The sequence below is a fragment of the Motacilla alba genome, chromosome 4A (genome assembly GCF_015832195.1).
Source record: "Motacilla alba alba isolate MOTALB_02 chromosome 4A, Motacilla_alba_V1.0_pri, whole genome shotgun sequence".
Classification (NCBI taxonomy): Eukaryota; Metazoa; Chordata; class Aves; order Passeriformes; family Motacillidae; genus Motacilla; species Motacilla alba.
Genome location: NC_052045.1, coordinates 15,789,442 through 15,814,508, shown reverse-complemented (window position 1 = coordinate 15,814,508; position 25,067 = coordinate 15,789,442). Strand labels below are relative to the sequence as shown.

The following is a 25,067-nucleotide window of genomic DNA, read 5'->3' as shown; positions in this document are numbered from 1 at the left end:
CGCACAATGAAGGGCCCGGGGAGAACAACAGAGCGGGGCTGGGGCCGTGCAAAGGGCGAAGGGACCGGACAGGCAGAACCGGATTATTCACAGCCGAATTAGAGCAGAGCGTGGCCGTGACCGCACCGCGCTCCGAGCGCTCCCGTGAGGGCTGCAAAGCCCCAAAATCTGCTTTTCAGCGGGCGGCAGCCGGGAAAGGCCGCGGGCAGCGCTGAGGGGCGAGCGGCCCGGCCCGGCCCGGCCCGGCGGCAGGAATGTCCCGCTGCCCTCGCGATTGGCTGCGCGCTGCCGGAGTCAGCTTTCACGGGGGCCGATCAAAAAGTTCCCTTCGGCTCTCCCGAGTCGCTGTCTGAGCCGAGGCATCGGTGCAGGAGGCCGGGCGCTCTCGCATTCCCCGGGAGAACGCCCGCGGTGCGATGAGAGCGCTTCTCCCTGCCGGGAGCGCCGGGCGAGGACGGGCGCCGCGGAGCCGCGCCGCCGCTTTGCTCCCGCACGCCGGGCCGAGCAGCCATCCCTTCTGGCATGCTTCTCATCCCTGAGGACACGATGTCTCAGTACTCCACGAACTTCCTGCTGCTGCCCATCCCGGAGTACCCCGTGCTGGACTGCGCGCCCAACAAAATCATCAAGCTGGTGGTGCTGGGCGGCAGCGGCGTGGGCAAGACAGGTAAGGCGCAGGTGTGTGCCCTGCTTTTCCTTCCCAGCTCCTTCGCTGCCCACACACACCCAAACTAGCGAAATTTACCGCAGCTTAACTATTTCTTTTCTTTTTTTTTTTTTTTCTTTTAAGAAAAGGCACAGGAGAATTTGTGAGGCAGATTTGCTGTAGATGCGTGAAAAGCCGACACGAGCCAGCAGCGAGTTTTGTACTCACAAATGCTCCTAGCTGCTCTTGTGCAAATTATTGAACTGTAGCTAAATTTCCACACCCCAAAAGGTGGCTTTTGTCCTCCTTTCTGTGAGTGTTTTACGCTCTGCAGACAAATCACAGCATACAAGATGTGTCTTTATTATTGTCCAAAGGAGAGGGGAAGAAAAGAGGGTAAAGAGAGCATTGTTGCATTTGAATATCTGGTCCATGATTCCAGGAATTATGAAAAGCAGATTGATTTATTACATCTGTGGTTCCACGGGATTCAGCAAAATGTTTGTTTTGGCTTTGAAGCAGCCACATCTTCATATTATTTTTAAATAGTTTCTTGAAGACAGCTGCACAGGCAATTTCATTTAAGGGTGCAAAAGGATGACCCAGTATCACTGTGAGTAAAATTATTGCTTGAAATGAAATCTGTTATAAAATTATGTTGCTTGCAGAATAAGACATTTTATTTAACTCTTAATTAAGTGGTGTTGCAAGTTACTAGGAATCTACTGAGATCAAAGCACCCCAGGAATATAAGTTACTGTTGCCATGATGGGATTTAAATGTTTTATGCAGAAAAGGAAAATGTTCTTATCAAAGAGTTTAAGAAAGCAGCTCAGGTTAAGGTGAATAAGAAGGCCCAAGGTGCTCCAACATGACCCAAGGGTGCAGAGCACATGGAGTTTGTTTGCTGGCTGTGATTAGATATCACTAATGGGTTTTGTGAGAGGTTTTAAGGCTGGAAAGAGCCATTCCATCCATCAGACTCACTTCTTGCATAACATAAAATGCTTAAATTTGGATTAGCTGCAGCCTACTGGCTTGTTACTCTTTTCCTAAATTATTTCAGAGCAAAGGACAGATTGTTTTACCTGCAGTCACAGGGAAACAAACCCCCCTATCCCACGCTGAGCTGCCACCCTGAATCCCAGGGCTCATTTCCAGCGCAGGCTGTGAAAAACTCTGTGTTGGGTATCCTGGGCTGGCCCCAGATCTTGGTCTGTGAGAGCTGAGAGCAGCACCTGCAGAACAACATGTGAGCAATCCGGACACTAACCTGGTTTCGTGTGAGACTCCTTCCTGCAGGAAGATGCCCCGGGAGCTGTGCCAGGATGGATCAGGGCCATCATTAAGGACCCATCTTTCTGTCATTGTTTTGCAGCCCTGGTCGTGCGCTTTCTCACAAAGAGATTTATTGGGGACTACGAAGCCAACACTGGTGAGTTCTGCTCTCCCCAGCAGCACTGCAGGGAGCTGGAAAAGAAATCCTCTCTGTTTTGTGACTGGTGCACGTTACAGGGAAGCCAAGTGGTGTTAGATGTCCATAAGGTGCATATTTTCAGTTAATAGCCTCGAGCTGTGAAAGCGATAAATCAAAGGCTCGTTATTTATGATCCTTTCAGCTGGCTTTTTTCCCCAAGTTGATGGAAAAGGATCAGAGTAAAAGGTTTGCTTGGGGACATACCTATAGTGAAACATGGGCTCAAGGAACAACCTACACATCAACTAAACCACGGAAACCCAATGCTGCTCCCTCTGCAACCCCAGGGAAGGCAGAGGAATTCTGGGGAGTGTAAATGCAGTTCAGAAGCTTTTCTGTGCATTCTCTTTATTTCAGGGGCTATTATAACCAGGGAAATCTTGAAATTGAAACCTTCTCTCCATAAGACAAGCAAAGCAACCATTCATTCCTTGTTTAATCCAGAGGGTGTGTTGGTGTGAACTGTTCCAGGAAATCGCTGACTGATTTGGCCAGTGTTGTAGGATGGATCCATGTTCCCCCCATACTCACCCCTACTGCACACCCCATACATTGGCCACCTCACAGTTTTGGGGTGAAGGTGGGCAGAATTCAGAAAATGCTTCACTTTGGAGATGCTTGCTGTGCTCAGGATGAGGAGGGAGCGGCATGAGACACCTTTGATCTGAGGAAATGCACTCTGAAAGCTCCTCCTTCCAGCTCCCCCTCCCTGACCCCGAGTAACCCTGATGGTTGGCTGCACTTTTGCTCCTTTTCTTCTGTCACCTCTTCTCTGGGAGGTTGTTCATCAAGTGAGAGCTGGGAGCTGTGCAGTGATTGCTGCCAGAGCAGTGCTGGGAGCCACATGCTTTTCCCATTAAGCTCCCAGGCCCATGGCCGTGCTGCAGGAGAGGTGAATTTTCCAGCAGTAAGGAACAGGTGGCAGTGATTGCCCTTGGGATCCCTCAGCCCTGCTTATCCCTGTGCCAGGCGTGGTCGGGCAGAGCAGGGGCAGTGCCTGGCAGCACCTGCTCTTTGTTCTGCAGGGCATCATGGAATGGGAACGTGGGGCTGTCTGGTTCAGGGGTGCAGTGTCTTCTCATAAAACCATCTTTACAGCTTCAAGTCAGGGCTGTTTTTAAATACAGACCAAATCCCACCAGGGCTGGATCCCCTCACAGTATTAAATCACAATATGATAATGTGGGATCCAGTGCTGAATTTCCTTTTGCTGGAAATGCTCTGTGAGCTGAGGCTCTCTTCCACTGGAATGAAATCACTTGTTTCCTTGAAACAAAGCTGATTTTCAGAAGTGAGGGCATTACTGTCACTAGCTGGGCTCCCTGTTAATGTGAATTCCTTGCTCTCCAGTGGGTGGATTTCTCCCCGTCTGACATTGTTCTGGAGGCAGCAGTGACAATTGTGCTGGGGCAGGACAGAAGGGCTGTACACAGCAGCTGTGGATTAGCATTTCCTCACAGCCCCACGTGACTTGTGTTAAGATCTAAAGAAAAATGATGATGACAACCACCTCTGAAGCTGTCCTTGTCACAACCACAGAGAGTTCATAAGATCAAGACTTAAATTTTCATTGTCATTTGACTCGGTTGCAGTAACAAAGTTCAAGCCCAGGATAGCAGTGGTTAGATCAGAGCTAGATCAGGCCTAGGTGGGTAGAACTGGCACTTAGCTGTGAATATGTGTCCTCCAGATTAACCAAAGTCAGGTTTAAGGTGTCCAGCCTTTGGGGATTTCAACCAAACTCTGCTAAAATCACACAAACCTCAAAGAGCACCTGGGGGTTTGTATACAGTCACTCACTCTGTGTCCAAAACTGGAGCACTTCCCTTTTTTAAAGGCATTCAGAAAAAGGCAGCAGGAAACACTCACTGCTTTCACCAACCCCACCTGGATGTCTTTGTTTGTCACTATAAAAGTGAACTGCTCTTCTATTTAAAGTTGACAATATGATCTGGAAACCTGAGTGGGATTTATGTGCCCACTTGGAGTCTGTGACTCAATCCTGAGTGGCCCTTCCCAGCCCCCAGGCTAGCTGTGCCTTCAGAACATGTCCCCACACAGCAAACACAACCCCACTCTGCTGGGCAAACAGCCACACAAACACTCCAGGCCACTCACTTTTCTACAGCTCCACATCCTAAACCTCAAAGCTCTGGATTTCAACAGTCCCATTTTACCCTTCCTTTGTCATTTTGGTTCCCTGGTACACTCCCTGACTGACATCTTCCTTCTCCCCCAGGTGCTTTGTATTCCAGGAAGTTCACCATAGATGGGGAGCAGATCTCTCTGCAGGTGCAGGACACTCCCTTTGTCTCATTGGAGGTAAAACAACTGCTCTGTGCTTTTCAACACATTTCTGTCTTATGTTTACTGCCAGCACTTCCATCTGTAATTAACTCTGCTTAGCAGCAGGAAGATACCTGGGCTCAAACCCAAGACTAATCAAGGTACCTTAAACTCCACCAAAATGAGCTCTTGAAGGTGTTAAATCAGGCTCCTTCAGGAGTAAGCCAAAATTAAAACAATTTTATTTCCAACACATTACTAAACAGCAGTAAAATCACAATCTGGTCCCCTCCTGCCAACAGCTTGAATTTTTATTTTCTGTCAAGTGGTTTCTGTCCCTGCATGGCGGGAAACTCACCTGCCCAGAGGCCCAGCTGGCTCAGCTTGGACCTTTCTCCCCACCCAAGGTCTGTCAGATTTAGAGAAGTGTTTCTTTCCAAGGGGCCAGGCTTCACAGCAGCTGTCATTTCCAGCTGTGGTGCTTTCCCTGCTTTCCTTACTCTAGTTTTAAATGTAGTTAATTCTTTTTTTTTTAAGGTGTTAGCATTTATCACACTCCTGTTTCTATCAGTGTTCTAGACAGTTGGACTCGATAATATTAATGACCTTTTCCAGTCTTAATGATTTGATGATTCTATTATATTCTAGATTTAATATTCTACCAGGAACCTCTTTCTAGAAATATTTTTCCGAGCAGGATTTCTGCTGTCTCTCCTTGAAGGTCTGCTTCACATGCAGAACAATTGGATGAAAATAGTGTCAAAGCAACAGGAAATGTAGTGAAATTTGGGGTTACATGAATGGTGGAAATCTCATGAGTTCCTACAGAACAGCAGAGATTTCATTATAAAATCAGGTGTTCTCATTACACCACCAAGCTTAAACTTTGAGGTGTGGCCTTAACCTCAGACTAAACTTGGATTTGGCCAATATATGTTGGGATGGGAACACCACCCTCTCTCCTCATGTGTCAGGCTGCCCTGGACAGCTCTGCACCCTTGTTTTAGCTGCAGAGAGCCACCTGTGCATCTCTGTGCCATGGGACTCCTCCACCCTGAATTCCCAGAAGGGAATAAGCAAAGCTCCCGCCGTTCACATCTTCAGCTTCTCTGACTGGAAGGGGGTTGAAGGGGAAGGCTTTGATGCAATCCCACTCTGCCGTGCTGGGTGCACAGAGCAGAGGGCAGGAGCCCTCATCTGCTCTGCACACTCCGAAGCAAACAAAAGCTGCAGTGGAAGCTCTCCAAATATTCAAGTGGGATTTACCAGCACAAAGGCCTTGCCAGCTTGCCCTGCAGAGAGGAGCTGGGGGGTGATTGGGCACCACTGGGATTGCCTGATAAACACTTAACAAAGGGAATCCCCTCTCTCTTGTGTTCCATGGAGAAAAGAGGGATTGGAATAATTTAACTCCTGTTTTCAGACCACGTAGATGGTATTTTCCTGTTTAAATAAATGCTATGTCCTACAGTCCAGTGACTCCAGAGCTGCAGAAAATTTAGTCAAGCCTACAGCTGAGGTTGCTTAGTCAGAAATGATTTTAAATTAGTTAGGAAGGAGTTCAGTTTTCTTTTCCCAGTCCAAGGTCTGTGCTGTTTTCCCACAGACACCCTTATCTCACCCTGTGTCTGTTTGCTTCAAATGATAAATCTGCAATAATTGAAGGGACTGTGACAGAACAGGTTAAGACTGGGTAAAAGCTGGATTTTTAAAATAAAAATCCTTAAGGAAAAGAGTTTCCTGCACTCTGAAGGCTGAGTACAGTGTTCCAGGAGGAAATCATGTGGAAACCCTCAGGATTCAAGCCCCCAGAAATGTGAAATTGTAAGAGAAACAGAAGCAGATGAGTGGTTTTGTTGGGTGATTCATTGCTGCTTGGCCTATACACTGCAAAAGCCTGTGTGTTTCAAAATTCATTCTGGAGCAGAGATTTCCATTTAAAAAGTAGCCCATTAACCTTTGATTTCCTGAATAAAGCATTCCACTTGGGATTATCCATCCATCCATCCATCTCGCTACTGGGTGGGCCTAGCTGGAGTGAGGGAGAATTTCTGCTCTGAGGGCTCTCTGAATGTGCACCTTCTCCAAACCCATTTTCAAAGCTTTCCAGTGCAATTAGGGTTTTTTGGTGTTTTTTTGTTTTTTTTTTTTTGGCCATGAATGGGTTTTGCTGGTGAAAAGAGGCTTCCAGGACATGGAGAGTGGCTAATTATCCCCAGACTGGCTACAACCCAGACCCCAACAGTGCAAATTGCCCTTCTTCCCACAGCCTGCCCCAGCCTGGCTGGAGTTCACTCTCATTAACCTTTCCAACAAGGCTTCTGGGGAGGATCCCTCTGCATCATTCTGCTTTGGGCTTTGAGGGGTTTGGGGAGGAGTGATAAAAGCAGCTGATAACCAGTGTCACTGCTCACAGGATTTAGCTGTGAGCTGGCAAGGGCCAAGAACCTCAAGGTGTGACGAGCCAGTGTCTCTGAGGGCAATAATGAAATATTTACAAAGAGCTCTTGGCTGGCAGAAATCCTGGGGAAAGCTTTGAGCCTAATTTACACTCTGACCCTTCAGAAAATTCTGCTTCCTCCTCCTCACAGAAGAGCTTATCAGTAGTTCTTCTTGTACTGTCTGATCTACCAGAAGAAAACGGATCAGTTTTACTCATTCTTTTCTACCTCTGCTCTCTGAAGTTAGGCTTTATCATTCATGTTTAGGTCTAAATAAAAGTGATCTGTTTGGGGAGAGTGGTGAGCACTAAATTCTGTTAGAATTAATGTGAATGGCAGATATGTATTCTATAGATTATAGTCAATGGAATGCGTTTTCTATTATTCTTACTGAAGTTGATGAAAATTTCTTGGGTAGAATTTAGCGACAATAATAAAACATTGAGCTCTGTATTTGTGATGTTGAACTCCCCTTAAAATACACAATTTCTACCAGCTTCATGAAGAGCTGTACACAGAATATGCTTGTTATATAAAATATAACATAAATAAAGGATATTAAAAAATGATAGGATAAAGGATATTTTAAAAATTGCAACGTTGCAGAAATGTAATATTGACAGGAGTGTCAGTTCTTCCAAAGCAAGCATGGCTGCAGCAGGGGTCTCCCTCTCTGGCTGGGTTGTCCCTGTCCCAGCAGGGGTAACAGAGAAAGGAGGGGATTAGCTGGAAATAGCTTCATCCTGACAAGTGAGCTGACCTCTTTTCAAGCCCACAGCGCTGTACTCAGCTTTGCATTCCCAGAGCTGGTGGTTGTTGGGGCTCTAAATAGGAGGAGTGATGGACGAAATGTGTGACCAGAAAAAAAATGATACAAACTCATCACTGCTCCACAAATTACCAATGAGATTCCAGCTGATTTTCTGTTCCAGTCATTGGTTCTTGGTAACAAATTGTTTGTTTTTTTTCAAAAGAACTTTGCCTCTGATTATCTGGAGACCTGCAAGGCAGGAAAACCTGGCAGGCATCACCAGAGTTAGTGAGAGCCTCTGTCCATGGAGACATTGAATAAAGATTTGGAAAAAGCCCTAAAAGTCACCTGGGGGGACAACTGTTCACTTGCCATGCTGCAACAACCCTGATGGATTTTTAGTGCTCTTACTGTGCCCATCACAGTTTTATCCACAATAAGAGTGTGAGTTTCTGACTGGTTGGGTACAAGAGAACTCAGAACTAACTTTTCAAAGCAGAATTTTGGCTTTTCTCTTCAACCAATTTGCTCTGAGCCCTCTCCACTCCACATTACTGCTTTCCTACAGTATGGGATGAGGGAATCAGGGAATCAGTGGGGTTGGAAAAGGAGGAATGAGTCCAACTCATGACAGATCCCCACCTTGCACTGAATGCCACATCCAGTCATTCCTTGGACACCTCCAGGGATTGGGACTCCAAACTTCCCTGGGCAGCCCCTTCCAATGCCTGACCACCCTTTCCATGGAGAAGCTCCTTCTGATATCCGACCTAGACCTCCCCTGGTGCAGCTTGAGGTGTTTCCTCTTGTCCTGTCCCTGGGAGCAGAGCCTGGCCCACACTTGGCCACAATGACCAGGTGTGGATGCAACAGCCTGGTCAGGCAGCGAGAAAATGGGTTTTGTTTTCTCACTGTGGACTTGTGAGACTTTTTAGGGAGTTGTAGAAATGATGATGACTTGTTAGTATAAACAACCTGCAGGTGGTGTTTCTCTATTCTGTTTTTCTGTTCTTCTCAAGGACTGTTTGTGAGAAAGATGTTTTTGTTAATTAGCCGATCAAGTAGAATGTGTCGAATCTGTCTATAAAAGAGAGGATTTTTCGTATTACACGCTCTTCTCCTGCAAACCAGCCTTCGAGTGAGTTTGTGTCATTTCTGGCTCAACGCTGACAACCAGGTCCCCCCAGAATCTCCTTTTCTCCAGGCTGGACAACCTGGCACAGTGCTACCAACACCGGGAATTTCCCTGGTATGTCCAGAGAGGTTTCTGGGAGTCCATTAACAAACAGGCCCGTGTTCAAATCCAGCTCTGTCTGGGGCTGATTCCTGATGTGCAAATCCCGTTGTTTTGCAGGATGACACGGACAGCATCTGCTGCCAGGAGCAGATAAACCGCTCGATCTACTGGGCCGACGGCTTCGTGTTCGTGTTCTCCATCACGGACTACGAGAGCTTCCGCGTGCTGCGCCCGCTGCACCAGCACATCCGCAGGATCCACCCCAACGCCAACATCCCCCTGCTGCTCATGGCCAACAAGGGCGACCTGCTGCGGGCCAGGCAGGTGTCCTCCAAGGAGGGGCTGCAGCTGGCCACCGAGCTGGGCGGCACCTACTGCGAGGTGTCGGCGCGGGAGAGCTGCGAGGGCGTGCACGAGGCCTTCCAGCAGCTGTGCCAGGAGCTCAGCAGGAGCAGCAGCAGCTGCAACGGGGAGAAGAGGAGAGGTCTCCACCTCGTGCGGCCCAAGTCGCCCAACATGCAGGACTTGAAGAGGCGTTTGAAGCAGGCTCTGACCTCCAAAGGCAAATCTGCCACCACGCTTTGATGCGGCCGCCCAGGAATTGTGTTCTGGAGCCCTGGGTAAAAGGGCAACAAGCTGGGAAAAAGGGGCATCAGTTCAGCCATCAGGCAGTGTGAGAGACTCCCAGGTCCTGTGAGGGACTCTTTTGTCTTCACATCTTCCTCAAAAAGCCCCTGCTCGTTCAGCAAAGGAACTCACAGAATTTGCTCTCTGGGGAAGGGACTTCAAAACTGTGGTTTAAAAAAAGAGATCATCCCATATTATTTCTTTTTTCTTTTTTTTTTTTTTTATTTAGAAAGGGATGCAGTCAAATATCTTGGTGTTAAAAAGTGGGTTTTGTTAATGAGAATAATGAAATCCTACTTTTCAGAGATGTGACTTCCCTTGGGGATGGCTGTGTTCCCAAACACAGGCAGTGAACTACAGCAGGGCAGGAGGAGAGTGATGGGAGCTGTACTGAGCAAGAAAAATGGACCTGATCTGCTTCAGTGCAAGACTGGAAAATAAATGAATTAATTCAGTTAAATGAAGAGCATAAATAGGGAAAAGTAATAACTGAAAGAAATAGTTCTGAGCAATGGGAAGAGATTTGTTCATATGCAAACTTAAGCCTTATGGTGTCTCTTTAAAGGGAGATTTTTTTTAAAATCACTATTTTTTTAGATTATTTTTGTTTAAAAGCCCAGTGACTGCTTCTGAAAGTGATTATTTGGGCTAAATACAGACTTGTGGCAGCGTTCTGTAGTCAGTTTCTCCATGACATTTCTCATTTTTCTGAAGGTTTCTTACATGGCAAAAGGGAAAAATAGATCAGAGTGGTTTAAAACCTGCCAAAAAATGGACTGCACTGATCAAGAGCAAGGCGGTCACCTAAAACTCTTAATTTTTTTTTTCCCAAACTAGCTAGACTTCAAGTTCAAAACGCTTTTAAAGAAACAAAGCCTTCACATGAAACATATTTACATCATTAGGATGTCCGGGGGTTTTTTAAGAAGAAAAGGTTTTATGATGCCTGAAATTTTTGGCTTTGGGAATTCATTATTTTGTTGCTTGAGTGTTTGTTGTTAAAGCCAGGCTTCCCTGAACACCATCCCAGCCTGTCAGGACAAATCCCAGTGGCAGCGTCTGGTTGTGCCTCAGCACGTCCAAGGATTTGGGGCTGCATCCCATGAACTGATTTATGGAACCAATAACAACACCAGGGAGCTCCCAGCACTCTGTTCTCAGTGAGGTGGGGAGGAACGGGCTTGGACCATGTAAAATTCATGATGCTCCAACCTCTTCTTCAAACAGAGCAGATGAGCAATTCAAGGACCATGAAATGAAGTCAAGCTCAGTGATTTACACTCAGGGACACTGGAGGGAAACCCGAGTTTGATGGATATGGAAAAACACTCCCAGCTGCAGTTTCATCTGGCAAGACTGAGCTAAATCAACCTTTTCCTCATTAGGAACAGAAAAAATGGAAATGGATTCTGATGAGTATTTGTATAGCTCAGGGCTTTAAAATGTACTTTGTATTTTTCATTTCCCTATATTAGACAGCTCTCGCCATGATTTTATCACCTGGATTTGCCTTATCTGCAGTTCACTTTCTGTTTTATTTATTGTTTTCCACAGCTGCTCATCTGAGAATGTCTTGTGTTCTGATTCATTTAAGAGTCTTTCATTCCCACAAATGCTCTGCACCTGGTTTTAAATTCAGTTTCAAGTGGTATTAGGAGGGGGAGAGTTGGATCATCCAAAAAGGGACTCAAATTAAATCAGGGAATTTTTACTTTGGCTTATGCTTAATTAAAAATTTGGTGTTTGAGCAGTGTCATTAATCATCCCAGGCACTCTGGTATTTATGGCATGGAATTTCAATGTTTTAAATTAATAATAGCACAGCTCAAATATTGAATGTGAAATTCAATAACTCAAATATTGAATCTAGAGATTCAATGGCTCAAATATTGAGTCTAAAGATTCAATAGCAAGGAATAGAGCAGTTTGCAGGACACACAGAAACTGAAGTATTTTTGTGTTGGAAAGATGATCACCAGTTTTGAATAGCAATTAACAATTTTGCCACTCCAGTACTGCATAACAAGGGCTAAATTTGCTGAAGACATATTGCTGACATTGATTTGTTTGCAACTTCCTTCAGCTCAAATCCTTTCTAATTTGGGAAGAAATGTCACCAAAATTCAAACCTGTCAATATTTTAGTTTCATTAGTGATTAATGAAAGCATGCCAGGTCTTCCCTGAGTAGCAAATAAAATGGCTTCTTTATGTGTCACATATTTAAATATTCCTTGTTTACACTGAAATCTATTGTTTTCCCTTCTTACAACCTAAGACACCCTGCTTTGGAAATTTTCCTTATTTAAGGAATTACTCCTTATGCAAATAAGTATTCCCACATTCCTGTGGGGTGGGAAAAAAAATATCTACATTTTGGCTAAAGCCAAAAAGGATTGAAACATTTAAGTCTTCTCTTAGGTACTAACATATGGCAAACATTTATTCTGCTACAGAAACTTTAGTTTTTCCTTTGTTCATTGACCAGCAGTACAAATACTGGTTTTAAGCCAGGACTAACCATCTACAGAAGGCAGTAAAGCTCAGTATTTTTATTTGGGGGGCAGCAGCTGAGCCCCAGGACACCTCACTGTGCCCCAGAGGCAAGGCTGAATGGCAGCACAAAAAGCAGGGAGAAAAGAATGCTATAGAATTAAGTGCCTAAAAATAATCCTGTACGAGATCAAAGTTTAGTCATGTAGAACCTGATCCTGAATTAGAAACTTCATGCTGCCAGGGGAAAACATGTATTCTACTGAAGGCTTAAAATTAACCCTCTAGAGAGAAAGTACTGCCACAGAGTCAAGAGGGGAGAGGGAAAACAAACATTTGAGAGTGTGGAGTGATTTTTTGGATATCAAAGAAAATTCTCCTCTCAGTTCTACTGATTTAATCCAGTTTAACTCCACTGGAATCAATACCAGCAGCAGTGAACTGTAGAATTCCTTCTTTCAATTTTTTTTCTCATCCCTCATCATTCTCGTGAGCATTTTAAATCTTTGTGCACCATCTGGTTTTCAAGATGGTTTTACAGCTGGGTTTATTTGGGCACAAAGCAGTTGAGTGATTTGCCCCAAGGTTACACAGCTGAGCAAGTACTTGAGAGGAACTCCAACCCTGTGTCCTTTGTAATTAATTCCCAACTCTCTACAACAACTCTCAGACCTTACACCTCCCTCAAGGTATGCACAAAGCACGGTGAGTTGTGTTGTGCAGCAATGTACTTAAAAGTTGGGAAAAGTCTCTTAAATTTCACCTGTGTTGGGGACTGAGCAAAGTCTCGGTGACAGGCCGGCAGCTCACAATTACACCAAGGCAGGCTTGGGAGCCACTGGAGATATTTGTTAATGGTTATTTCTGTGTTCCTGTCAGCTGCATCTTGGCCAGATTCCTTAATCTGAATTACTCAGCCCATAGGTCACCCACTTCAGCATCCCTGGGACAGCATCACCAAGGAGAAGTAAAGGAATTGCCTCCATTTGCATAGGGATGGCTAAAATATTTACATCTGAACTCACATCTTGCTTCTGCATTCCTTTAAAACTCTGTTGTTGTCTGGATCCCAAATTTTCACCCAGAGCAGAAGATAAAACCAGAAAATTCAGGTCCTGATTTCAGGCAACTGCTCAGACAGAAATATTTGTATCCAGGATACCTGGCTGCTCCCAGGATTCGTGTCAGGTGTACAAATGAAAAAGGAATAATTTTCTGAGATATCAAAAGAAACTTGCTCTGTACCAGAAAACAGTTGTCTAATTGTTTTCCAAGGCAAGCTGGGTGGCTGCCAGCTGATTGTTACTGCTGGATTTCCCTCTGCCCACTGGCAAAGTAGATTTGGGGTCAAAATCCCAGTGCTGTGTTTGCAGAGCCTGCACACAGCCCTGAGGCAGCAGAACACAATGAAATACTGGCTAATATTTCATGTTCATGGGTTCTCAGAGCTCTGCTGAGCTGTGCTGTCTCCTCTGGGGCTCACACAGGAAAACCACGGAATTAAAGTTAAGAAAGATCTCCAGCTTCACTTTAAAAGCTCCAGAGCAGGGACGATGGGGTAGAGAAGATGATCCAATCTATCACTAACGGAGACAAAGCAAGACTCTTCCTTTGGTAGCTTCTCACTGGCTCTGCCCTCCTTGCCCCTTTCCATTCATGCCTTTGTTCTCATTTCACTTGAAGAAAAAACTTCTGCAATTCTTCTTCCTTTGCCTTGGAAACATACTTTTGCTGGCTAGTTTAAAACTTATTTCCAAATATTTGATCTCCAAACACGGTTTATAACAAAAGAAGAGTGTCTACTTAGTCTTTTGACCTTACTTACCGAAAGCATTTTAAAGCACAGCTACAGCTCTATGCTTTGACTTCCTGCCACTTCTCCCCAAGAGCTCTCACTGGCTTAGCCCAATATTTCCTCCCCTTGTTTTGTGCTTACAGTGTTGGGCTTATTAATATTGCAGAGTTGTTGCTTACTTAAACCTGTTCAGTTCTTAAATTTTGCTGCTCTCTCTGAAATCCCTTCCGTTTAATCAGACAGATTCTCTTCTCTAAGCAGCTGTGCAACTGGAAAAGGAGCTCAGAACAGCTGGTGGTTTTCTGCTCTGTCAGATTTTAGCCCATTATTGAAGATTTTGGAATAAACAGGAGCATGGAAAATGATGCAGCAAACCCACTTCTCATCTCCCTTCATCTGTAGCTGGTGCAATAATTTTATCTGTCATGAAGTGGACAAAGTTCATCCTAAATGATAATGCTTTTTCCTACAGATGGAAAAACACCAAATATGAAGCAGAGAGCTGAGCTGATAGACTGTAAACCCTGGGATCCAATTCATTCAGGAGCTGTCACACCAATCTTCTCTTCTTTAGAAGATACATTTTTTACATTTTCCCTCTTATCCAAAAGGGTTTCAAGACGGAGCCTCTGCGTCTCATCACACAGACACTTCCCATCCCCTCCAGCAGGTCAGGGGAAGCTGCACATTTTCCAGGGCTGATGGGTGAAACTATGCATGTCTGTGCTGTTATGAGGGATGATTGTGGAGACTGTTCCTAAGGACGTTTTTCTTCTCTCTGGCCAGTAATGCAGAACACTCACAATCAGTAACCGGTCATTTGGAAAAGATATGAGGGGGGTTTGTGCTGAATCTGGAGACACTCTGTACCTTCTCTGATGGTTAGAAAGCTCACCAGATAAGCAGAGGTTGGGTTTTTGCTGAGGCTGCCTTTGAACTCTCACAGAGAGAGTTGAATTATTTAACTTTTGATTGTGATCCAGGTTTCCAGATGCTTGCAGAGGCCACCACTCTTGGCTGTTCTGCATTGTATTTCACTTCAAAACCCAGTATTTTTCTATGCCATGATGAAAAAGCTGATTTGGAACCTCACATTAATAATGTAACAGCCTATTCTCTTGATTCCCTGTTTTTGATGAAGGTCATGGCTTTGCATTTTTTGGGGACCTGAACTCAAACTCATGCTCTTCAGCAAAGGTGTTTGACCAGGTTGCCCAGAGCAGCTGTGGCTGCTCCTGGATCCCTGGCAGTGTCCCACGCCAGGCTGGACGGGGCTTGGAGCAGCCTGGGATAGTGGGAGGTGTCCCTGCCCAGGGCAGGGGGTGGGACTGGATGGGATTTAAGGTCCCTTCCAACCCAAACCATTCCATGGCTCTGTGGTTTTGAATGAACAAGACTCTTCATTCTTTACCCAACAGGACAAGGCACACCCAGCAGTTCTGTTACTGTCAGGAAAGAGCAGTGGGATCAGGGAATAAAAGAAGAATCCAATCTTTGAACTAGTCTCTCCCGTCTGCCTTTGATTTTCCACAAGGGAGAGTGACCCTCCCTCAAGCTCTGGGAAAGGTGACAGGCTGGTGGTGCTGCTGGATATAGAGGAGGTGGTGGTGGCAATTCTGCCTCAACAGTCTGTGCTCCAGTCCCTCCATCTGGGAATGGTGGCAGAGGTCAACATCTGTAGGAACCTCCCAAGTGCCCAAAGGAAAGTTACTGGGAACTATCAGCTCTCTGAGGCTGAACCAAAATGTTCTTTCTGTGAACTATACATCTGGAGAGGCTCTGCTGAAAAGGAAACCCAGAATCCAGGCCTGGAGAGCCATGAGTGTTTCCCATCCACATCCCTTGGGAGCAGTGGTGGAAGCCCCACATCTTCATCTCCTTCCAGCCCATGTGGTTCCATCAGGCTGATGTCAAAGTCACTTCTGCTCCTGAAGGACTGCCATGGTGCTGCTGTTCCCAGTGCAAACACTGGGAATGGAGGGTTGGAGTTGCCCTTCTCCTCCACCCTTTTAGCTGCCAAGACCACCTATGAAGTGCAGAACCCGAGAGTTAGCACCAGATACCAAATATATCTGACAAGTGTTCATCAGTCTGTGCTGGAGAGCAGGAGCTGGCTCTCAGGAGAGCCCTGATCTGCCAAAAGAGCAGCTTTTAAAGCCCAGAATACATATTTGTGTCAGGCCTGTGAAATGATACATTTTACATGTAAGTGCTGTTCCGTGGGAGTTATTTATTAGGCAGCTTTAAAGAAAGCAAGAAGTTTTGTTTCTACATCCTGGATTCTAATCATTGAAAGTCCTCATTTTATCTGTTTTTGTAGCTTTAATTTTAGCCATTTGCACTTCTGAACCTCAAACTGTGGAATGAAGTGAAACACATGGAGCCAGAGGTTCATCTCTTTACACATTTGGAAATGCACATTTTCACCACACTGCAAGTACATCTCAGCACTGGAAGAATCAAAAATCTTGAGTAGAGCTGGGAGAATATGTTCAGTTTGCAAAGTCCAGACACTTCCGAATTCCATCGCTGTGGGTTCTGGGAAGTGCCACTGGTAAGACAAGAACAGACATCTAAAAACCATCAATGCTCATCACCCACTTACACAGGGTTTGCAAGGAGTTTGAAAGCCAAGGCATCCCAGGATGAGGGGGAAGGCTCTCAAAGGGTTAAATGCTTCCTGCCTTTAATCTAGAATCACGTAATGTGGAATGAATGTTTCAGCTCAAACTGTTTCCTCACTCTGACAGTTTCATGGTGTGAGGTCAAAGTGGGGGAGAGGTGGGGAGAGGAGAGGGGGAGCATGGAGTGGTGAGCTGCTAAATCCAGAGAGACACATCCAGAGAAACAAAAAAGATGGTTTCTCCAGCAGTCTCAACCCAGCTGGGATGGCTGTGATGGAGCCATGGGTAAATGTGTGGGACTTTAAGGGCTTCCTGCTCTGGGCTCCCTCTGCTTGTCCCTTGTGTTCCTGCTCGGCTCCGGGCACCGTTCCCACGCCACATTGCAAAATGTGCCTTGAGTTTCTCACAGTGGCTCTGCCTGGACACAAAGTGCAGCTCCAGTCCTTCCTGCACCCTGCACACGCAGGAGATGGGATTCCTCTGGGGATACTGCTGCCTGTATTTATTTTCCCTTCCTGTGTGGACCTTTCCTATGCAACCAGGTCTGTTCTCTGCGCCAAAGCGCTCAATCAGTGCAGAAAAGTTCAATTTAAAGCAGATTTCAAATTAATTTGAGTTTTTGGACCAATCATCGCTTCTTACACCAAGAGTGGCCTGGTTTGATTTCCTTTGCAGGCCCTCCTACAAGGACAAAACACTCAGTCGTGGCTGTCTCCATGTCAAAATACATTTCTACAGATCAGTGCGCCACGTTTGTCTTTCTCCTTGTAGTTTTCACCTACTCTGCCAGGGGCAAAAGTTTTCCTTTGGAGAATTATTGAATTTTTTTGCTCATCAACATAAACTTCTAATCACTGATACAAGGATTGAGAGTAAAAGAAAACATAAACAATTACACAAGCACTTAATTAAATGCATGACATGGCCTCCATGTTAAGCCAAGCACAACAGTCTTGACCTCCCTGTCTACCCGGGTTACTCAGCCCCCCCCCAAAATCCTTGTTTTTGTTCCTTAAACACATCTGAGCAAGGGCACCACGTGCTCCTTTGTGGGGCTGATGTTTTGGCATGTGATGGGGTGTGACAGGAACATGGTCTCCCCCAGGGGTCACCTCTGCAGCCCCTGGCTGCACTGACTGGCTGCTTGCACATCAGTGCAGTGACCCCACAATTTATGCCCAATTCAGTCCCCCCAAGGAGCAGAGGTGAGGACATCCCCTCCCCAGCCCATGGCAAGAACACAGAGACATTCAGTAGATCAGCCTGCTGCTGAGAATAGTAAATTCTGCATCTTCCCACCAAATGATAACAAATGTCTGAAGGGAATCAGCTGACAAATCCTCTTGCTCAACACCACTCGTCCCTAAGCTGCATGAAAAAAACAAACTCCTTTCATGGCAGGAAATCCTCAGGCCAGTTTGTCACCAGGATTCAGACAGATTTAAATAACAGACCTGCTAACAGTGGATTTTGAGTGGTGAATGATACAGCCAGAAAAGCTGGACAGCAAGCATTTCTGTGGGCTGAGAGGTACAAATCCTATTTTTAAGATGGACATGGGTTCTAATGCTTTCAGGATAAAGATGCAGGCTAAGGATGCAGTAGGATTCTAGAACTCTTTTTAGGAGTGATATAGGAGAAGGTCGAACTCCTGCCCACAGCTCCAAACATTCTATTTCTAAAATGGGCCACATAAAAATTCCCTAGGCCAGACTCGCCAGTTTTCAGCACCCAGCTTCAGCCTTCGAACAGAACTGGAAGATCCTAATTTAAATCTCTTTTTTAGTGCTTCTCTGTGTATTTTGGAATGTCCTTTGTGGGACACTAGCAGTTTGTCTGATCCCATGTCTTCACATTCCCTGTGTGTTGGGCATGTTTTCCTGCTGGTACAGTGTAATCCAAGGGGCCAGGAGCACTGCAGAGTGGTTGTCACAACCCTGTGCTTCAGCTCCAGTGAAATTAAAATTATTTTTTACTTCCTTTGCAAAATGTTTTGAGATCTATTGATCAAAACCCCTGTGTGCAAGCCAGGTGTCAGAGTGTTTTTAGTATTCAATTGCTGCTCCCTTGTGCAGGAGAGGAGCTGATGGTTTGTTATTAATAGGGCAGGAAGTGGGGATTAAACTTTGCTCTCTAATTACAAACAAAAGCTATAAGAGCTCTGTAGCTTCTGGATAAACCTAGGAATGAGCAACTGTTTCTAAGGCAAGTGAATCCCAGAAGTAGAAACCCAGATTGATGTTTCACAGGGAGCTGAATTAAAACAAGGTCGGGTTGGCAGGCTGCCTCCTCTTCACCTTGTGAATATTCTCCAAGGGAGGGATCTGGAATATAACTGCTCTGACGCAGGGTTTCCTGTTGCAAATGCTCTCTGCAGCCTGGGATTTTTGTTAATATGTGCCTAAGCCATATTTTTGAATGGTGTAAATTGCCATAGCACCATGAGAGTTTTAGAGATCGAAAGAAATCCTGGCTTTTGTTAGCTGAGGGTTTAACCCAGGCTGAAAATCATCCCTAGCAAAAGCCATCTCTGAGGCTGGGGAGGCAGTTCAGCCTGCAGGTGAAGCAGGGCACTCATCTCCCAGAGCCCAGGGTACAGCTGCAACGCAGGGAGAGCTGTGCAGGGTAGCCTTGGAATCTTCTGGGTGTCTCCATGAAATCACACGGAAAAAGTTTCAGAGCTGTGTAAACAAACCTCTGTCTGTTCAGTGGCCTCGCTGACTTGCTCTAAACTCCTCGTGCATATTTTGCATTCACTTTCCAGGAATAGCCCAGTGAGATTCACCCTGGCCCAAGAATTCCTGGTGACTGGCATTGATGTCTTTGGGATATCCAATTCCCTTTTGTGCAGATGGCTACAAGGGGTGTGGGAGCCCTGATCCACCTGTGGCCACGGGACTATCACATAACAAATCTGATACTGCAGCAACAGCCAAATGGATTATTTATAGGTGCATATAGGTTCTATATGGTACAGAAGGTCATGGGGTCCTGCTGGTGCATCCAGGGAGTGCAGCCACGCCAGGCCCAGCCCTGCAAGCTGCAGAGCTCCCTTGGCAGAAAGCTGCGTTCTAATTAACAATTGTGGCTGCAAAATGCAAACCTGTGCTAACACAGCTCTGCTGCTCCCAGTTTGGGATCTGGTTTGGTCAGAATTCTCTGGGACTGGCTGCCCCACGCTCCATTGTGTGATGTGGCCGTGCCCTTGGAGCTGCACAGCTGGGAATTTGTTCTGGAAAGGCTGCGCACTCACCCGCCCGCCGCAGCAACAATGCAAGGGGATTTTTCTCTAAGTGCTCATAATTAACAAAGCACAACCCATGTAATCATCCAGCCCTGCTCAACATCAATGGAAAAATACACAGACAAAGAATTACCTCCCCACTGCTTTTGAATGGCACAATAAAGTAAATAATCTGACCACAAGAATTCAGGGAGCAAAACAAAGCCTGAACCCAGCAGCAGCAGCATCTCCCTGCCTTTAAAGCTTGAGCAGTGTTTAAAAGATGCTGTCTGCTATGAGCAGCTTTCCAAGTGCTGCACACTTGCTGTGCCATGAGCTGGAGATGTGGCAGTGCCCTGGGAACATCCCAGCTCACCAAACATCTTCATTTATTACAACATCAGCGACGGCAGGAGCTGTGCCTGCCCAGAAATCCAGGTCTCAGAAAGAGCTCTCACATAAAAATAAACAGGACTCTCTTGGGCTGTTACTTAGCAGGGCATAAAAGCAACTGAGGAGCTACTGATTAAAATGGTCATGGAAAATTTGGGTCATACTATTTAAATTCCGTTTTCTGGTTATGTTCCTTCTTTGGTGTGTCTCCCTCTCTCTGCTGTTTGTGATGCTCAAGGCAGCTACATAAGCACCGAGATCTCTGAGTGCTCTTCTGACTCTTCACACCAAATTTACCTCTCAGTGTTGCAGTGAGTCCAGGTACTCCAAAAAGAGATCATCACTGCCTGTGAAGAAAAGAGCAGGAAATAAAAGGAACCATAAGGAGCCACTAGGCCCAGTTCATTATGTGAGTTTCATGGCATCCAAAATTTTGTACCATCATATTTCAAGCAATTATAGAGGGAGAAAAAAAAAAAAAAAAAGAACCTTGCCCTTGTCAACCTGTTTTTCTATTAGTACTTCTGTGTGCATGAGATTTATTGAATAATTTTTTTCCTTGACATTCCACCCTCTTTTTAAGAAAGATAATTTGACCTGAATTTTAAGAAGGAGAAAAAAGGAGCTAGAACATTGTGTGGTGCTACAGCTGTGGTTCCCAGATCACTGATATTTTACAAGGCCATGAGAAAAGACCTGCAGCTGCACTGCAGAACTACACCCTCTCTTTCAATCTTTCAGCTGAAAATGCTGGGCAGGTGCGTGGCAGTCCTTTCTTTCTGGCTAAAAGCACTCCATAGCCCCCACAAATCTGAGAACTGGGACTCTAGGCTAGATTAGGCTTTAAAGGAAGGATAACAGCAAGTTAGTTTTGCATTCTATCAAGTCAGTTATAAGTTATTATTCTTAGTTCTTCATTTGTACCTAATTTCTCTAACATCCTCCCTACATTTTCCATGAAAGATTTTCTGTGTCACTTTTCAGGTTTTTGTTGTGCCACTTGTGAGGGACAGAAGGGCTGTGTGAAGGGGGGCTCTTTATCCCAGACTGTAGGGCCAGCTTTTTCTACCACCAAAGTCCCAAACGACGTGCTTTGACTGCTCCCACTCAGGCATCCACACAAGCATCTGGGGATGGAATGGAAGGGAATGGCAGTTCACCAGATGCCCACGGGTGTGTAATTGATCCTTGTGGACATCAGGGCAGAATTTGGCAAAATATCAGCTGGGGCATCATAGTTAAACCACAGAAAACAAGGTTTGCTGTAAGGATTTTGCTGTAGATAGAAAACTATTTGAAAACTAAATTATAACAGAATGGACCAAAAAAGACTGGACTGGTGTTGGCCAGTTACTCGTGTTGCTGAAGGATCAGACTTGCAACCAATCTTGTGAAATGTTTTTCTGCAGGACCTTGGCAGGGACTGTCAGAACAGGTGAGTGAAGTTGCTGATGCTGTAAAGCTGGGAGGCACCATTAATATACAGTGCCCTACAGGAAGAATGGCATTCCTCTGGAGAGCAGGATCATGGTAATGAGAAGCAAGAACGAATGCCTTGGGACTGAGAACAAGAATTTCTCCTCTAATCAGTCAGGAGCAACACAGGAAGAGAAAGGCCAGATTATATTACACACATGTATGGATGTCATTGTGCTACAGCTCTGAAAAAGGAAATGGAATCTGAGGGTAAAATAATTACAGCAGAGCTGGGGCTGGGAGTGGCACTTACAGAGTGCCAGAGACCTTCCCTGCTCCTGCCCCAGCCCTGGCCACCATACTCAGTGCAGGACAGGAGTAACTGGGGGCAGGAAACCTGCCCCAACACAGGAGGCTGAAGCTGTGATTGTATTCTTTATCTGTGACATCCAAAGAGCCTGGAGTGGGTACAAACGTGGGTTTATGTCCATGTGAGATAGCACATGGAAATAGGAGCTCAGGTGGGATTTAGGGCCCCACTGCAAACTCCACCTGCTTGTTCAGCCTCACAGGCTGCTCATCTCCCTCCTGCTGACACAAACATGCTGCAGCCACCTGGCAAGGGAGGCAGAAAACGGATCCATCCAAAGAACAATACTGCAGTGATACAAAGGTTGTGTTTCTAGATCCAGTCTCCAGACAGTCAAGCAGCCTGGACTTCTTTGAATTCTGAGATTGGCTCAGTCAGTGGTGATTTGGGAATCTTGGCCAAGTCATATTTCCACTGTAGAGAGAGGGTCCCAAAGGTGCCCTCTTTGGGTGTGTGGAATGTATGCCCAGAAGAAACGAAGCTGCTTGCTCCACACCCCTTGGAGTGCTGGGGACAGATTTGTTAGCTAAGGAACAACAATGAGCAGGAATTCCTGAGGAAAGTGGCCATGGATTCCCAGTGGTGTGGGAATTAGAAGCTGGCTCCATCCATGGCAGCAGGTGAAGCAGGGCCATGGTTTGGGTGCTTGTCACAAGTGCCGGGGCCCAGTGACTGCAAACCTGCAATGACACCTACTGGTAACCAGAGATGTTCCTGCGTGCACACCGAGCCCGCTTCCTTCCAGACCGGAGGGATTGCCTTCACATCCCTTCTTTCCAGCACCGAGGTTCCCCTCAGTGCTATTGTGTCCTGGCGCAGGAAGCTGCTCTCTGCTTAGCCACACTTTCAAACCACTCATTTTCAATTTCTGCCTCCTGGTCTGAGCTGAAAAATCCATGTTGGAGTCGTCAGTGTGTGTGCCCAGTGTGGGCACTGGGAGCCCAGTGCTCCTCTCCATCAGCCCAGGCAGGTGTGGATGGCATGGACATCTCCTGGACCACTCCTGTGCCTCCACACTAATGGTTCTGTTATCCTACAGAACAGGAGTTACCCGTGAACTTCCTCCTTAGCACACCTGCTCCCTGGAAGCCTTGGGAGGTGACTCTCTGTATCTGCAGCTGCCACAGGTAACACCCAGATCACCCCTGAACTGGTGGCATGAAGCAAGCAGCACTTCCAGTAAAACAGTCCTAAAGCAGAGAGCAGTGGAAAACAAGGGTGCTGATCTTACACTGGAAAGTCTCAGAGCCAGTGATAACATTTCCCTCAAAACTCTCTTTTTTTTCCACCTTGAGATGAAGACTTTGACCAGATCTGTGGAGGACTGGTGGTGCACTGAGCACTTCAGCAGGCAGGGGAAGGCAGGAGATGTGGCCAGACTGTGCAAAGATTTGCACTGGGCTTGCTCATTTTGAAGATATAATGTGGAAAGAAAGGGAGTGGGGAGGGAGGAACCATCTCTTTGGAAGCTGGATGGGTTTTAACCTGTATCCTTTCAGTCTGCTGGAACACTGCCAGAATGATTTCTGCTTGGACAGGCTGCCATAAATTACAGGAGAAACCCAAGCAGAGTAATTAGACTCAGGAATCCCAGTTGAGTGTTCCTTACTGAATTCCTCAGATTTGTCCCAAATTTTAAATTATCTCCTTGTCTTTTTCTAACATATTTCTGGGTGACGCTACAACCATCACAAATAATGAAGGTTCCCTAAATCATTTCTAAGACTGCAACACTTGAAGTTATTCATTTGCATTAAAGAAAACCCAGGGTGAGAATGTTCTGTATTTGTTAATAGGTGAAGAGCTGGACAGAGGGATTATCTGCTGGCACCCCTGAAGAGCACGCAGCCCAGATTAATGTCAGTACCCCTGGATCTCTCCAGAGCACACATAAATATATCTGAGGGCCAGTTTTCCAACTTCTCTCTACAACTGGGAGAAGTAAGCACTTGAAGGACACACTTTGTCTTATCCTGGACATCTGGAAATATCTCTGCCAGGGTGAGATGAATTGTGCCTCAGAGAGGAACCTGTTTTCCCCTTATTTGGACACACCATATATATCAACCTTACACAATAGATATAAAACCTTGTCCAAAAGATCCTGTAAGGAGAGTCTGGACAACTCTCTGGTGTGGCCAAATATTTAGTGTGGAGAGAAGAGCTCTGCCCTCATGTTGCAAGAGAGATTTTCTTGCCTCAGCCTTTGCTGTACATTGCATGAACTCCTACTGCAAAGACCTAATGAGAGGCCCTGATAGTTCCTTTTATGAAGAGATTACAATTTTTTAAATTAAATTTTCAGCTGAAATAGGTTTGATAGCTTCTCATTAGCCCATTTATTTTAATGCTTACCATTACCTCTTTGAAAAATTCAAGTGGGACAAATGACACCCACAAGGACTGGGCACCCAGAGCTCCAGTGGCTCTTCCTGTGGCACAAAACCTCTGAGCCAAGGCTGTACCAAGGAGCTGTCACAGATGAGGGGTACAACTGCATCGTATTTCTCTTGTTTTTCTATTCAATCTTCCCATGGTTCAGAGTCTCTCATGTTTGAGACACCAGAAGCAAAATGAGCTGGAGGTGAAATTTCCTACAGCAGTTACAGGAGTTTTCCTTCACATTAAATGTTTCTGGGAGCTGTGTTACTACAGTAACTGAGGGGCAATTCCTGCCCAGCAGAGAAAGCCACCACAGCCTGCAGAGCAGTATTTGGGCTCTTAATTTGGGCAGAAGGAGTGTTTTGCTCATCCCAGACTTTCTGTGCTAAAATAACATGTAGAACACACTCTCTTCTTATGTGCCTCCAGGAAACAATTCAGCTTCCAAATGGGCTGGTTTGCCATGGCTGTAACAGACAGAGCTAGTACAGTATTTACTTAATCTGGCAATTTTTGAAATCTTCCTTTAATTAGAGCTAGATACAGTCTGTTCCTGAAATTCATTTATTTATACTACTCGGCGTCCCCACTGATAGAATCAAATGAAAACTCTGCCTGCAAATATGTTTTTCCTCCTGCATTTAGAGCTCATGGCATTCCACAACACTTTGAGGCCAAAGTCTGCGACTTAAGAGAACCAATTCTTTGGCAGGAGTCACTTCTTGTGAAACTATTTTTGGCCCAGAACAACAAGGCTCGTGTAGCTCCCCACAGCTCCCTATCACTAAAATACCACAGGCTGCTGTGGAATGAAAAGGAGTCGTGGGGCTAAGCCAATGTCCTTTGGATCACTGGAAATCCAAGAAGCTGATCCAATTTAAGATTCTGTCGTATGAGAAGATGGATTT

General features: G+C 45.7%; 1 protein-coding gene across 3 annotated transcripts; it reads left to right on the top strand.

Annotated features, from left to right (window-relative positions):
• The first annotated feature begins 383 nt into the window (after nt 1-383).
• LOC119695151 (ras-like protein family member 11A-like) lies at nt 384-11,674 on the top strand. Of its 3 annotated transcripts, none has more exons than XM_038123082.1 (5): nt 541-678; nt 2,025-2,081; nt 4,363-4,445; nt 8,733-8,850; nt 8,956-11,674. In XM_038123082.1, the coding sequence occupies exons 3-5, from the start codon at nt 4,393-4,395 to the stop codon at nt 9,421-9,423; spliced, it is 639 nt and encodes a 212-aa protein (XP_037979010.1). In that variant the 5' UTR covers nt 541-678; nt 2,025-2,081; nt 4,363-4,392; the 3' UTR covers nt 9,424-11,674. The 3 variants fall into 3 exon arrangements, with proteins under 3 accessions (XP_037979008.1, XP_037979010.1, XP_037979009.1); XM_038123081.1 differs by having other exon boundaries at nt 583-667; XM_038123080.1 differs by lacking the exon at nt 8,733-8,850 and having other exon boundaries at nt 384-667.
• The last annotated feature ends 13,393 nt before the right edge of the window (nt 11,675-25,067 follow it).

Coding starts and splice junctions, on each gene's coding strand:
- LOC119695151 (XM_038123080.1), top strand. CDS start 523: ATGCTTCTCATCCCTGAGGACACGATGTCTCAGTACTCCACGAACTTC. Junction 2,082..4,362: donor GGACTACGAAGCCAACACTG/GTGAGTTCTGCT, acceptor CTTCTCCCCCAG/GTGCTTTGTATTCCAGGAAG. Junction 4,446..8,955: donor CTCCCTTTGTCTCATTGGAG/GTAAAACAACTG, acceptor GTTGTTTTGCAG/GATGACACGGACAGCATCTG.